Source organism: Ixodes scapularis, unplaced genomic scaffold (genome assembly GCF_016920785.2).
Source record: "Ixodes scapularis isolate PalLabHiFi unplaced genomic scaffold, ASM1692078v2 PGA_scaffold1__304_contigs__length_218370807, whole genome shotgun sequence".
NCBI classification, from domain to species: Eukaryota; Metazoa; Arthropoda; class Arachnida; order Ixodida; family Ixodidae; genus Ixodes; species Ixodes scapularis.
In genome coordinates, this window is record NW_024609846.1 from 195,025,607 (window position 1) to 195,039,457 (window position 13,851).

The 13,851-nt window shown below is 47.3% G+C and overlaps 1 protein-coding gene and 1 pseudogene across 1 annotated transcript; one reads left to right on the plus strand and one right to left on the minus strand.

Moving 5' to 3' along the window:
• Window positions 1-949: 949 nt before the first annotated feature.
• On the minus strand, window positions 950-3,013 carry LOC115321387 (protein ANTAGONIST OF LIKE HETEROCHROMATIN PROTEIN 1-like). The gene is made up of 2 exons (XM_040221825.3): window positions 2,316-3,013; window positions 950-1,802 (listed from the first exon to the last, which is right to left on the minus strand). The coding sequence occupies exons 1-2, from the start codon at window positions 3,011-3,013 to the stop codon at window positions 1,184-1,186; spliced, it is 1,317 nt and encodes a 438-aa protein (XP_040077759.1). The 3' UTR covers window positions 950-1,183.
• A 2,464-nt stretch (window positions 3,014-5,477) lies between these two features.
• On the plus strand, window positions 5,478-11,140 carry LOC121835895 (annotated as a pseudogene).
• Window positions 11,141-13,851: the final 2,711 nt, after the last annotated feature.

Below are 13,851 nucleotides of genomic sequence, written 5' to 3' on the forward strand. Positions count from 1 at the left end.
GCACTGCATGAAGCGGTGTTGAGGTTCAACGCCGGCTGCTACAAGGCAACTGCAGAAATATCGGTTGCAGCGGGACTTCAGCCGACCCATCTGGCCCTCCAACGAGCTGTCGAGAAAGATGCCCTACGTCTGCATAAGGCCAGCAAACGACATCAAGAGAATTTGGAAAGGCGGAACAAGAAGAAAGGGCGCAAGAACACTTCTGACTATTCTGCAGGGTCATTCTAAAGCTGAAAATCTGCGTGCAACTTTCAAGTGCTGTTTTCTCAGAATGGATTTTTTCACTGTCGTGGCTGCTTGTCCCAGCGATATCTCAGGAACTGATGAATGGATTTTTGTGCTGTCTTTTTTATTCTGTTCTCTAAAAACTTTGTGAGGGCATAACAGAGCCCTTTTTTTTAGAAAACTGTACTAAAAATTTATAATAAAAAAATGAAATTTGGTGAATGTGGGTTTCATTGACTACACAAAATTCAAAGTTGCGTTAAAATTTTTCAACAATGAAATTTAAAAAAAGGGCTCTGTTATGCCCTGGGGAATGTATCCAGGGGTCATCATAACAAATATTACGCCGCTACTACCTTTTTCAAATTCTCCAGACCTGGGATAAGGAATGCATATGGACGATTTTGATAAATATTTGTAACTTGAGAAATAATATGCACAGCTCTATGAAACTTTGCAGTTACTCTTATGTCTGTGCTATAAACACATTCTGTAAATTTCGTTCAGATATCTCTAGAAATAAGAAATTTCATATTTATTCCCCACCTCCTCCCTTAAACCCAATTGCAGACGTTTTGATCAAGGCGGGACAAACACAAATTGTTTGGGATAAACGTCAGACCCACTAGTATTTTCTAAAGGTTCGAGTGAGTTGATGATGAAATGTGGGTACAATACTATTAAACTAAAGATGTGCATCACATGCGACTACACCAAAATTCAGTAAAATACCTTTCTTTCAAAGAGACACATCAATATCGGCAATCATGGTAGAAAAAAAAGATTGGTTCCTTGCTTATTACTACACCTGTGGAGAATTAGGACACTTGTTTGTAGGGATGTCGTGAACCTGACAAGGTTCAGCTTTCTTGAACTTTCTATGCAAAGTTCGACTGAGGTGAAACATCCTAAATGCAAGCACAGTTTGCCTGCCAGGGAAAGGTCAACGCTGAACAAATTACAGTGCCTCTGCTGAAGCTTGGTTGCGCTTGGGGGGTGGGTTAGCACCAAAATAGGCAACAAGTGCAGTGCGCACCGCAGTGCCACTGTCCGTTTTGGCCTTGGTTTTGCGGCTCGGCTGCTCCAGCTTGTCATCCTCCTCCACTTTCCGGGCGTCCTGGATCCACTGCTTGTCCGCACTGTCGTTGAGCGTCTCGCAGACGTTGTGCAGTATGCAGCACGCTCGGACGACGGCGTTGACATTGTCGATGCGAACCTCCATTTGCTTGAGGACGATTCTGAAGCGAGCTTTCAAACGCCCAAACGCATTCTCCACAACACGCCTGGCCTTGGAGAGGGCGTAGTTGAAGTCGCCTTCGTCCTGAGGGTGATTTAAACTGTGGGGGAAGGGCTTCATCAGGTTCCTGGTGAGGGGGAATGCCTGATCACACAGGACGATAGGTGGTATTTCTGTGCCACCAATGGTTCTTGGCACAGCCACCTGGTAGTCCTCGAGCAGACGCCCCAACGGGGATCGCCCATACACATTGGCATCGTGGCACTTGCCAGGGGAGCCCACGCTGATGTACCGAAAAAGGTACCTGTGGTCCACCAATGCCAACAGGATGACGCTGTACCTAAAACAAAGTGACCACATGTGAGCAAGGAACAGCAGCAGTACTGCATGCAACAGATCTAGCTAAATTGTGTGCTCCTGAAATTGCAACTTTTTGTTCAAGAGAGCCTCTCAAGCACAGGCAGCGAAATTGACACAGCCATCATGGGTGCCCTACACCCACGGGCAACTTTCTGTGGCTATTAAGTCTATTGTAAGGAGAGGGTGCGTTCATCATTTCGCACATGCTTTCCTCCTCCCTTCGTTTCAACACACAAAGTTGTCCGCGAGTGTAGTGACATCATGTCTGTAATGCTGAAGAAAACGAGAATGGTCCCTGGTGTGACTGAACCAGCGTATATTTTTGGTTTATCCGTATGTTTGAGGCACGAATTATTAAAATTGCTTAGTTTTTCCAAGGACCAAATTGCACTGAACGGCCCAGCATTGCTCGCGCGAAAGCATTCATAACCCCGTAATTTTATATGAAATGAGCAAAGTTACCCCGAGAAAACGAGTGTCACTGTTTGCTCACCAGCCTTTGTAAATGCGGTAGTCGACAGCCGAGTCTTTCGGCGGCGACACGGGCAGGTGGCAGCCGTCAAGAGCACCGATGGCGTTGGGGAATCCCAGGACTGCCTGGAATTCGCGCATGTGGTGCTCGAGGTCCTCGTTCCTAACCATCGAAACCGTTCGGGCCTCCAGTTCCTGAATTACAACGTCGCAGAACTCGCGGTAGCTCTCGTTTACCACCGATTGTCCCACAGCGAAAAGGTGGCCGATTGTCCGTTCCTCCGCCGTGGAGCAGAGCCTGTACAGGCTTATGGCTACTCTTTTTTCCACTGTGATCGCAGTTTTCATGGCTGTGTCTTGCCGTTGCATCGACGAGCGGCAGACGTCCACGAGGTACCGGAAGGTGGTTGAGGACACACGAAAGCAGGCACGAAAGTGTTGTTCGCCCAGCCTAGGCAGCGTCTCCTCAAACCACCTCCCCGACCGAACGTACATTGCCCTCTCGCGAAGGATCCTCGTGAACCGTTGAGCCAAAAGAGCGGCGACAGTGAAGTTCGTCGCCACAAGCTGCTCCTCGAGTTCGTCCGCTGCCTCTTCGGTGGCTTGAATGCTTTCCTCAAGCTGATTAAATTCGATCCGCCGCTGATGCAGCGACCACAAAATGCCCATGCAATCGTCATCGTCCATCGCAAGACGCTCGTCGCCGTCAGTCACTTCCATCACTACGGCGCGATGCTTCACGGAGAGTTTTCGATCACCGGACCACGTTTCGCACCTGCAACTCGACCACTCGACCTGCCTCGACCGCGTACCTCTTTTGGATTTGGATTCGATAACAGCTAGACATTCTAAAGAAATGATTTTTTACCTCCACCATGCAATAAAATTAAAACAAAATTATTAATTGGTTTTAAAACGATATATTCTGCTTCTAATAAAGTAATGCATGTGTCTCAAACCTGTTTAGACAAAATATTATATATTGCTCGTTCGCCCCTCGGTTTAGCCTGGCTATCCCCGGTGCAGTAAACATCAACCTTAAACCCTCCGTTTATTTGCCGTGTGATCACGAACGCCGTTTAATACAGGTACCTTTAGCTAAGGGACCTAAGCTACAGGTCCTTTAGCAGCCCGTGTGAATGGGGTATCAGACATGTTGGCACTGGGGGTATGGTTCCTTCGTTCATGGGCGATGAAACCACAGTGTTCATCAGAGATTTCTTCCGAATTTTGGAACAAGTAGGTAGCATGAGCTGGCAAGATAGCCAGCTCATTGGAATTGCTCGCTCTAAGATGGTCGGGGCCGCGTACGCCTTCACATGGCACGACGAGAGTGTTGCTGCCATCACAACCTTTACGGCGTTTAAAGGGGTACTCCGCCGATTTTTGAGCTACCTCAACTAACTATATTTTCTGACACCCGGCCTTTACCCTTTCTGGTATGTTATTTAGTATCATGAAATTCATAATAGTTATTGCGAAATGGGCAAATGAAAATGATGCAAAAACAAACATTCAAATATACCCACCCTTTTCAGGGCCGTGACGTCAGTGGAAGGTTAAGCTTGCCAGTCGGGCAAGCAGTCTAAAAAATAGAATATGCCAATCATTTGTTCTGTGCTGGAGTGCGGGGACTGGAGCGAGCTTCCAAAGCATTCATTTGACTCCATGAAACTGCTTCGAATCAGTTGGGAACAAATTCTACAGTCCAAAGAGTGAACCCCAGCACTTCCACTGACGTCACTTTTTCATTGTTGCCAGTAGAGACTTTCAGTTTGAAAAACACGGTGAGGACCAAAATTGTAAATTCAATAACTTCGTGAAAAAAAATTATTTTGACCTAATATTTGGGATACTATTTTGGCGATGTTGTTTGGCGAGTTTAGCAAAATTTCAAGCAAATCGGGGACCATGAAGAAATCGGCGGAGTACCCCTTTAAGGCCTTGGCTCTTGAACGTTTTGACACTGAGCCCCAGAATCTGAAACTTCCAAAATTCTTAACAGCGAAACAGAATGTTGGGGAGAATGTGCGGGTGTCTGCTGGGCGACTGAGTGCGTTGAGAAATGCTACCCTGGGAAAACACGCATCAGAGGGCGCCGCTGAAAAACGGGCAATGAGGAAGCAGCTGCTTCAAGAACAGATGCCATCTCAGTTTGTCGGGGGCCTAAGAGACCCTGTTAGGAGGTTTACTCTGTCACGAAACCTGGTGACGTTTGGCGAAGCAGTGTAAGTCGCGGCAAAAGAAGAGCGGCACGAACATGTCGTGAACGGGGGCGCAGAGCTTGTTGTACGACGAGTTTGGGCGTCTGACCAGGTTGTAGATGAACTGCACGAGCGATTAGACCACCTTGAGAGGCTTATGAAGCGCAGCTTATCTCTCAGCGTCGCCGCTGAGGCAAATCGAGCGAACATACTGCCAATTGAGTCCCAAAGAGGCAAAGGGAACTGTTGTTTGCGGGACGCCTGGCCACTTCGCCCGACCATGCCCCAACCGCCAGTATGACGAACAAGTCGATCGGCGTAACTCCATGGAGAAGGACCGTGGGGAGGGGCCTCAACGTTTGCGGGGAAACGAGCCAAACTGATGAATGCGAAATCGGGGGGACCAAGGTTCACTGCCTCCTCGACAATGGATCGAATATAAGCCCAGTAAAAAAAAGCATACTGGATGCTATTGTGAACGACTGGCAAAATGTTCTCCCTAGGCAAAACAAAGGGGGCAAGCTCGTGGGGATCACAGGAGACGAGCGTGGCACCATTGGATGCTTCGAGGTTCCGTTCACACTGGGTGGGCTCGAGATTAGACCTGCACGGTTCGTTTGTACGAACAGGCTTATGCTACCTGTTGCGGGAATTTTCGGTCAAGACGTCCTCCGCGGTGAGGACATCGATTTGCTCCTCAGCGAGGGTGTTTTGCACATCGGCAAATCAAGGATGAACATCATCAATTCGTCCCCACGGACAGACAGTGGCGTTCAGCCAGACTACACAAGGGGGGAGACACCTATGTAGCGGTGACTCTCTTGAGACAGTGTGTGCTGCCGCCTTTGAGCGAATGTCTTCTTGAGGGAAGGTTAAGTACCGTCAGCGTACCAGGGAGACCCGCGGTACTCGAAATACACGACCTCGGGGTGAATGGCGTATCGGGAGCTCACGCGCTGGTCAGGACGAGGAGTGACGGGATGGTCCCAGTGCAGCTTGTGAACGTCATGGGCCAGGAATTACACCTCACTCGGAACAAGGTCGTGGGAACTCTCGTGGAAGCGGAGGAGGTAACTTCCACAATGCTTGAAGCGGGGGAGTGCAATTGGGCAGATGAGATGAACCTCTTGAGCCAATTTGATTTTGTTCATATTACAATCGAAGAAAGAAACCGACTCCTGGAGCTCATCGACGAGTACCGGGATGCGCTCTTTAGAGCAGACATCGGTCGTTGTGAGGCCGTGAGACATCAAATCTCGACGGCGGGGGCTGCGCCAGTCTACAGCAGAGCCCCTACCGGATCCCATACTCTAAAAGAGAGGAGATGGAGAGGCAAGTGGACGAGCTGCTCAATAAAGGCATTATCGAAAATTCCGCGCCTCCCTTTCCTCGAGGAAAAGCCCGATGCTTCCTATCGTTTTGTGGTAGACTACTGCGACCTCAACAAGGTTACGCGCGTGGACCCTTACCCCTTGCTTCTGTACTGCAAAACATTCTCTTGGTATATTTCAGTGCTTCATAAACCCCAGAGAAGTGTGCATGAATTTGGCAGTTGTAGACAGCTTCAAATATTTGCCACTAACACTTTTGGTAAAGTGAGAATGTGGTAACACAAAAATATGCTGTAGTACATCATATTTCACGTTCTACCATTAACAGAATTAAGGAACTGCACATAAGCTATATGAACTGCATGCCAAAATTGTCTTTGGTATGCCTCCTGGATCACAATTCATATTGAAAGGTATGCCAGAAATCTGTAATTCTCTTGCATGCTTCATATTTTAGGAATCAAGGGGGCCCCTCCTGACACCGCTTTTGCACCAAGATGAACCCAAGCAGGAGACGAGGCCCATACAAGAGGTACTAGACGGATGGAAAACTGCCGGTAAGCCAACTTCACAGTTTACTCATAATGGTGCCAAGCTAGTCCTCGGTGCAAAACGCTACGCCATACAGATGAAATGAACAAGTTACTTACAGATTTGTTGTCTGGTCTATAGACCTTTAGAACAACCTTGTAATTTGATTTTACAATTGCAACAGTTCCTGACGAGTTAATCAACTGAAGAAAATTTCGGTGATTTCTAGCTACAAACACACCGGAACTTAACAGTTCTGTTGCCCCGTTTCCTTTAACAATATCTTGTCATTGGCTGTACCAAGAGCACCATGTGCTTCATTTTTGTCTTGCATGGATAACTGTCTCGGGTGGCTGCACTCCTCAATTAAATTATTTTGGGGAATTACATTGTCTGAGGTGTTTAGACAACTCTACTCAACAGAGCCTGATTTTCTGCAAAGTTCTAGATCATCATCATGAAGAAAATATCTCCAATGTTTTTTATTGAAGATGAAGACAAAGGAAAGAAAGTCAATTTCTAAATCCCACCTGCAGCAAGGTCAAAGGCTTATCCTTCGGAGTATTTTGCCAATAACGGAGGGAAAAAGCCCCAAGTCACACTACCAAAAGACTCCTTGACCATGGATCAGCTGAGGGTCTCAGTCACAGCAGGTATACATCTCGCCAACACTCCAGTGGACAAGCTTGTTCATCAAGCCCCCCTGCTTCATGTTCCAAGAGCAAGATTGGCAAGTTCAACTGCGCCAACTCAGACACTGAGGACAGTTCAGCAGAGGACGGCGGTACAGTTACTTCCGAATACCGTCACCCTGATCAGTGTCTGCTGTAGGAAGGCAGCCGTTTCACCAACACCGAGGCTTGTCTAATTCTCGTAATATTTTTTTAAGTTTCGACTAACGAGGAAATGTTTGGGCCAAATCCTCTCCGGTTTCTCGGCAATGCTAGTCTTCTAACACACTTCCAGACACAACAATTTTTTAAGCTCCTCTCACAATTCCAGAGGGGAAAAGGAGTTTGTAACCACTTTTATTGTCTTAACTGTGAAACATACCCAGCCGAGGAAGCGACCGTCTGTCCAACTTGTGATCAGGCCTGCTGGAGCGAGGGAACTTTTAAACAAACGAGTTCAGCCGACACACTAGGATCATTTCTTGAAGACAACAGAATATACGCCTACTTCCGCAAAACCTCCGGCAGTACAAGTGACAAGCCAGTTAAGGATATTGTCGACAGCTTTAGATATCAAGAACAGCCTGCTCATTCGTCCAGATTCAACTTCTCACTCCTGCAGAACATTGATGTTGTGCAGGTGTTCAAAAGCTCAACCAAATCACTCTGGCCAGTTCATTGTATCATCCCTGAGCTACCGCCACTAGTCCGAAAAATATTCCAAATTTTGACGTTCCTGTGGTTTGGTGTGAAGCTGATAAACATATTTGCGAAGCATTTTGTCCTAGAAGTGATGGAGCTTGCCCCTAACAGACTAACATGGCGACATCCCGAGACGGGAAGGAGCTTATGTTCATACATAACAGCCCCCGTCTCATCCACCGAAGCAGTTACACGACCAATGCTCCAAGTCATCAAGCAGTTAAAGGGTTTGTATGGGTGCTCCTTTTGTTTCAATATTACGGCAAATTCTGTAGTGTCTAAAATGTGCATTATATCGTAGAAAAATATATATCAGAGGCACCTCATGCAAATTTTATAGAAAGAGCGAAGCACAAACGAACAATTTAAAAATACAACAAAGTAGGAAATTTGCCATACCACTGCAGTAAACCAAAAAAATGTATGATGTGCTAGGTATATTTTTTTTTTTTCTCCAAATTTTTTCTTGGGCTCCTGAGACCAAGTTGCCAAATAAGGTTATTGTTTAGACGTTTATGATCATTTCCAGTATTTTGCTACCAACGTCAATAAACTAGCAAAAGAAACAGCTGTTTCAATTTACGAAAATCTCAAATTATACTAAAGGTTTTCAAAATATTCTCGCTAATTATGTGATTATACCAAATTGATTTTTATTGTAACAAGTGGGAGAATACGGTGGGTACCAAATTTTTGAGAAGACGATTGCTCTTGTGAACTTAGCATTCACATGTCAAAAAAAATATTCACGCACTAAATGTTTACATTAAATTAATTATCCCAATCGCCCTAGCCACGTTTACATGAATGTGACTTCTGCGCATAGACTCCAATCGTCCTTTGAATGAAACAGACGCGGCAATGTTTACATGAATACGCATTTCCAGCATCAGCCGCGCCGCGTGACCACGTTTTCCGGTGCATCGCACGTGAAGGCCTTTCGATGCTTTCGGCAAGCATAAAGATTGTGGCTTCCGTCTTCGATGTTGCGCAAGAAGTCACGAGATGGAAGAAATATCAAAACCCATGTGTTTTGGGCTCTGGGCCGGGCCGCCTGGCCACTCTTGACCAGATGTGACGTGTGTGCGCACGCCTTATCGAGCGAGACCATTTCCAACCACTCGTGAGGCGTTCTTTGAGGACGCCACCGCGCCTCACCAAACCTCTCCAACCGAGACCGGACCTCGAGGTCGAAAGGCTCCGGCACAGCTGCAGGAACGGCACCGAGGTAGGAGCTGCGTCGTTCGTGTTTGCGCCGAAGCCTTAAAGGACTTCCTCGGATGCGCAAGTCATACTAGGCAAGGCTAGGACGAGGGCCACCCTCACCGAGCACCTCAGCTGTATTCCGCTCATTTAAGATGGCGATAAAAGCTAGCGTTTCTTCTTGGGAGAGAACTGCAGGCTTTGCACTATGTGTGCGATGTATCGACAATTTATTTCCTAACATCCACAATATTACAGTTTTGCAAGAAATAGGGTAGTTGAGCCCAAACATGTTCAAATTTGCATATACATGTTCAAAGTGGTAATCTTCTAGCCCTCTTTTAAAAACTAAACATTGTTACATATGTTGTCCTCACTTTTCTACTGCGACTTTTCAAGTGTGCTACTGTTACACAAGTTTTTAAAACTATTGTGGCTCTCACAGCATTTCACATTCCTCCAATGCAAAAGTTGTCACAAAAAGTTGAGCAACACTGCTACAGTCTGCCCCAGTACAGTGTAATTAGGCCCTTTGTTTTTCCTACATCAGAAGTTGTAGGCAGTACTAAAAAAGCCACTGGCACATGTGTACAAGCCTGGGCAATGCTTTAGCTGCAGAAGAGGAAGTGCAAACAACCTCTATTAACAGTTGTGAGCCTGTGCCCTTCCCAGCACTGCACACAACTTTCGAGATAGAGCATCGATGGCACTGTTTATACTTCTGCTCACCTTTCCTCACATGGAAGGCATTGCATCTGCAGCAGCTGTGGACGCACTCCGGCCAATCGTAATATTTCCATTAAATTATTTTTATAATCACCTATCTTGAAGAATTCTTTTATTTTATGTTGCTAAAACTTAATTATAGAGAAGTGGCATTAAAAGTTAGCTTACAATAGGGTTAAAATTAGTGCGCTTTTACACACACTGTTTTGGAAGCTACATTGCTCAGCTGACTTTAGGATTCCTTGTACTCATCGCATTGATGGTTTAATTTGCTAACGTGTACCATTTCAAAAGTTATTTGTTTGTCACCTTGGGATTACTTTCGTGCCCAACACTCGATAATAGTTATGCCATCAATAAAATGCTTCGCGAGTGAAGCCTTTCTTGTATTTCTTTGCGGCTATTTTTACAGCGGTTGTCTGTGCCAGGCTTCGCCACCCAAGAGGAGGGGACAAGAACAAGGAACAAGAACCACCGAACAGAACTCGGGACATAGAAAGGGCTCTGTCAAAGTGGCTAACATCTGCGCCCGATAAGGAAGGAGGGCGACAGCTGCGGGCCGCCCCCAAGGGCAGATCCTTCTCCGACTCCCATCGTACCCTAGTTGGCAGTTGCCAGTCTGGCGGCCTTCAGAGTGGCCGACACAAGGATGGTGGAGCCTGCAGTTCTCACCATGTTGGGAGCGCTAGCAGCCCCCCTCATGCTTCTGGGCCCCGCAATCACAACCAATTCCCTCCGAAACCCCTTGCCCAAGTCGAAGGTGGTCGGACAGATCAGATTCCCCCCGAAATGCGTCCATAAACAGTTAAAAATAAAAGATTTCACATTTGATGTCATAGTCATTCACATTCTTACGTATTTCAACAATGGCCATTTCGATCTCAAAATGGTGGAACGATAACGGCCACAAAACAATCCGAAAGACGGCTGTAAAACGGTTTAAATGACGGCCAGAAAACAGTGGGCGATATTGGTCACAAAACTTTCGTGATCGGTTCATGTTATCGGACCGATCTGGAGCTGGGGTGCAAATCATTAGAGGACCGTTATTTCTTAAGAACTTTGACCGATATTTGTACATTATTTGTCCAATATCTTCGTGCTGGCTGGTGTCCTTCCCAAGGGGGCCATACGACTCCTAAGGTAGCTCTAAAGAAGGCTGGGCGGAGGAGGCGAGTCTTCACCTTCCAAACACAGAGATGACTGACAAAACCTTGGAGCGCAAGCGACAGGTATCGAAAGGCTTTGAGGAATGGAAGGTTCCAAAAAGGTGTCCAGATGCGAAGCCCTGATTAACATTAAGGACTATGTCTCCAAAGAACTTTTTAAATTGCTATCGGCCCAGGTGCAGCTCAGATCTCTGAGCAAAAAAAAGGAGGTGGTCCGAGGAGATAACGTAGTTCGCTGTGAACCTTTACTTTCACGGGCCAAAGGCCTACAGGGTTCTGTATCTTGAGTGTATGAGCTGCCCACGGAAAGTTCCCTCAGAAGGTGGCTGTCATCTATTTCCATGAAACCAGGATTAATGACTTGTGCCCTAAGCTCAAAAAAATAACTCACAATTGGCAGTCCACTGATCGGGTATGTTCTTTAATGTTCGACGATATTTCCCTGAGGAGGCATCTGCAGTATGACATTGCACATGATGTCGTAATTGTCTTCGAAGATGACGGCACCAGAAGGACCAAAGCTGTGGGCAGTACGGCACTGGTGATACTCCCCTCTGGTATTGTGAAGAACTGGATGCAACCTGTGGCTTTTGCCATTTCGAAAAGGCAGACAAATTCATCTGCTACTCGGGCGCTCTTGATTGGCGACAGCTGCAAGAAGCAGGTATTACTGTCAAAGCTATTATCTGCGATCAAGGGGCAAACAATGTCAGCTTGGCTGGCCTGCTAAATGTGAAAACCGATGAGCCATTCTTTGAAGACAAAGGCACGAAAGTTTATTTCCTCTATAAGATGCCACACCTGATGAAGTGCACAAGAAATAACCTTCGTGCTCACAAATTGCAAATTGGATCAGACTCTACTGACTGGACTTACATTAAAACACTGTTCAAAATGACTCATGACACTTCTCCTGACAGCACTGCTGCACCTAATTATTATCTAAAATCCAGTTTGCCGAAAAAAATAACAGAAAAACATATTTATCAGAAGCCTTTCACTGACATGAGTCAGGTATGCCACACAGGTGATGGGTGAGTCAGTTGCTGTGGCAATCTTGACTCCTTGCCATCAAGGAATTGCCACCTGCAGCCAAACCAACAGTTGACTTCCTTGAAAGGATGGACAAGCTCTTCTGATTGCTTAAACAGCTCGGTTGTCAAGTCACTGGGAGACAAGCTGCATTATGCAATCAAAGAGCAGTCCAAACATGGCTCCTTTCTTGAGGAGTGCCTGCCTTGGATAGAAAGTTGGAGGTTTGGTTCTGCGGACAGACGGCAACCCCACACCATCAAAGGATGGCAGGTTACAACCAAGACTGTTCTCCCCCTTTGGGGCGAACTCCACCAAGATCTTTGAGCCCCTCTTGACCTGCAGATTGCAGCAGAACCCGCTCAAGAACCTTTTTGGGATTGTAACGACAACCCAACCGTGTTACGGTTCACTGCTGGGTTGAAGCACATTATGCTTAGGAAGTTGTTTAAGTTATCTGAGAGTATGAACTGTGAAGACAACACCAGCTTTCTCCCAGCAGAGTTGAGCATGTTTCCTGTGTCTGTGCTCACAATAGGAGCTGCCCAACTCCTTAATCTTTGAAGGTCTCAGGCTATGCGGACTATGTCTCGCTATTTATACGGGACTCAGACAGCCTTATTGCTATATTTTGACTGTACGAGGAGCATGCCCCTTTCGAGGGCCCAGCTGAACATGCCAAAGAGAAAGGCCCTCCTTTTTGGCAGTTTTTCTGACCCGCTTTTAGGCCGCACCTTGATGACTGCAGCTGTCCGGGCCCTGGCGTCCTTTCCGACTACTCCGGTGTGTTGTCAGACACTTGGGCCGGTATTGTTGGAGGCGTAGCGCACCACGCTACGTTGGTGTCTCGTTTTTCACTCCCCTTGCGGGGCCGCACGCACATAATGAAGTCCATACTTTGTGCCAAACTCTGGTTTGTGGTGCGCGTTGCACATCTGCCTGCAGCCATTGCTTGCCACCTCGACTTCGAAGTCTTTCTATTTCTCTGGAGGCAGTGCACGGAGCTTGTAGTTCGGCAGGCTCTTTGTCTCCCTCGCATTCTCGGGGGTTGGGGACTGGTAATGTTTAGTCAACTCCTTGCACTTCTCAGTTTCTTGGAGCTGCTGGGATCGTCCAACTGCCCTGGTTGCAGCCTCGTCCTTTACTGGCTCGGCACTCACCGGCGTATCTTGGTGCCTTGGGGGCTTGGAAACCTCTGCCCCAGCAGCTCATGGCCAATGTACCGGATTCTGATGTCCTCGACACACCGGTTTTGTGTCTCTACGAGGCTCTCTGTGCACCAGAGGTCCCCTTCCTCCACCAGGTGCAGAGCCGCACTACCGCCTGGCATGTGCCCTGTCCCCAGACCTCCCCGTAGCCGTGGTGGATGTCCACCGGAGGCTTGGTTGGGGTGTCCTGCCCACCAAGGATCGCCTCGCACACTGCGGTTTCTCGGCATCCAAACTGTGCTCCAACTGCGGTGCTCCAGAGACAAATGTACACATTGTGTTTGACTCTGTCATTGCCCGAACATTTTGGACACTGGTCAGCCGCATGTTTGCACTCCCACAAGACAGACACTTCCGTGCACGCCACTGCAGCTCCAGACTTGAGTTTGCAGCCACCTGCTTTATTTTGTGGGAAAATTGGAATACTGCTGTCGCCCGGGGGCATCCATTCGGGTGTATGTTCCCAATGCCTAGCCCGCTGCATTCCCTTCAGCTTTAACACCTCGAGGGCGCCCTTTTTCCCCTTGAGGAGGGGTTCCTAAGGTGCTGGCACACAGATTTCATCAGTACCTGCTCCCAACACCTAATCCTTGGGGGGCGCGCTGCCACTGTGATTATCACAATATCAGTGCTTCTGCCGCGGAACCGGCCTTTCGGCTGTTTCTAGCGGTGAGGCCTCCAGCTACGTCATATATCTCATAGTGCTGGCCTATCAGTTATCCTGTGTATAATTTTGTCCTTGCTTATGCCATTAGTATATCTTTGCACCTTGTACTTTCAT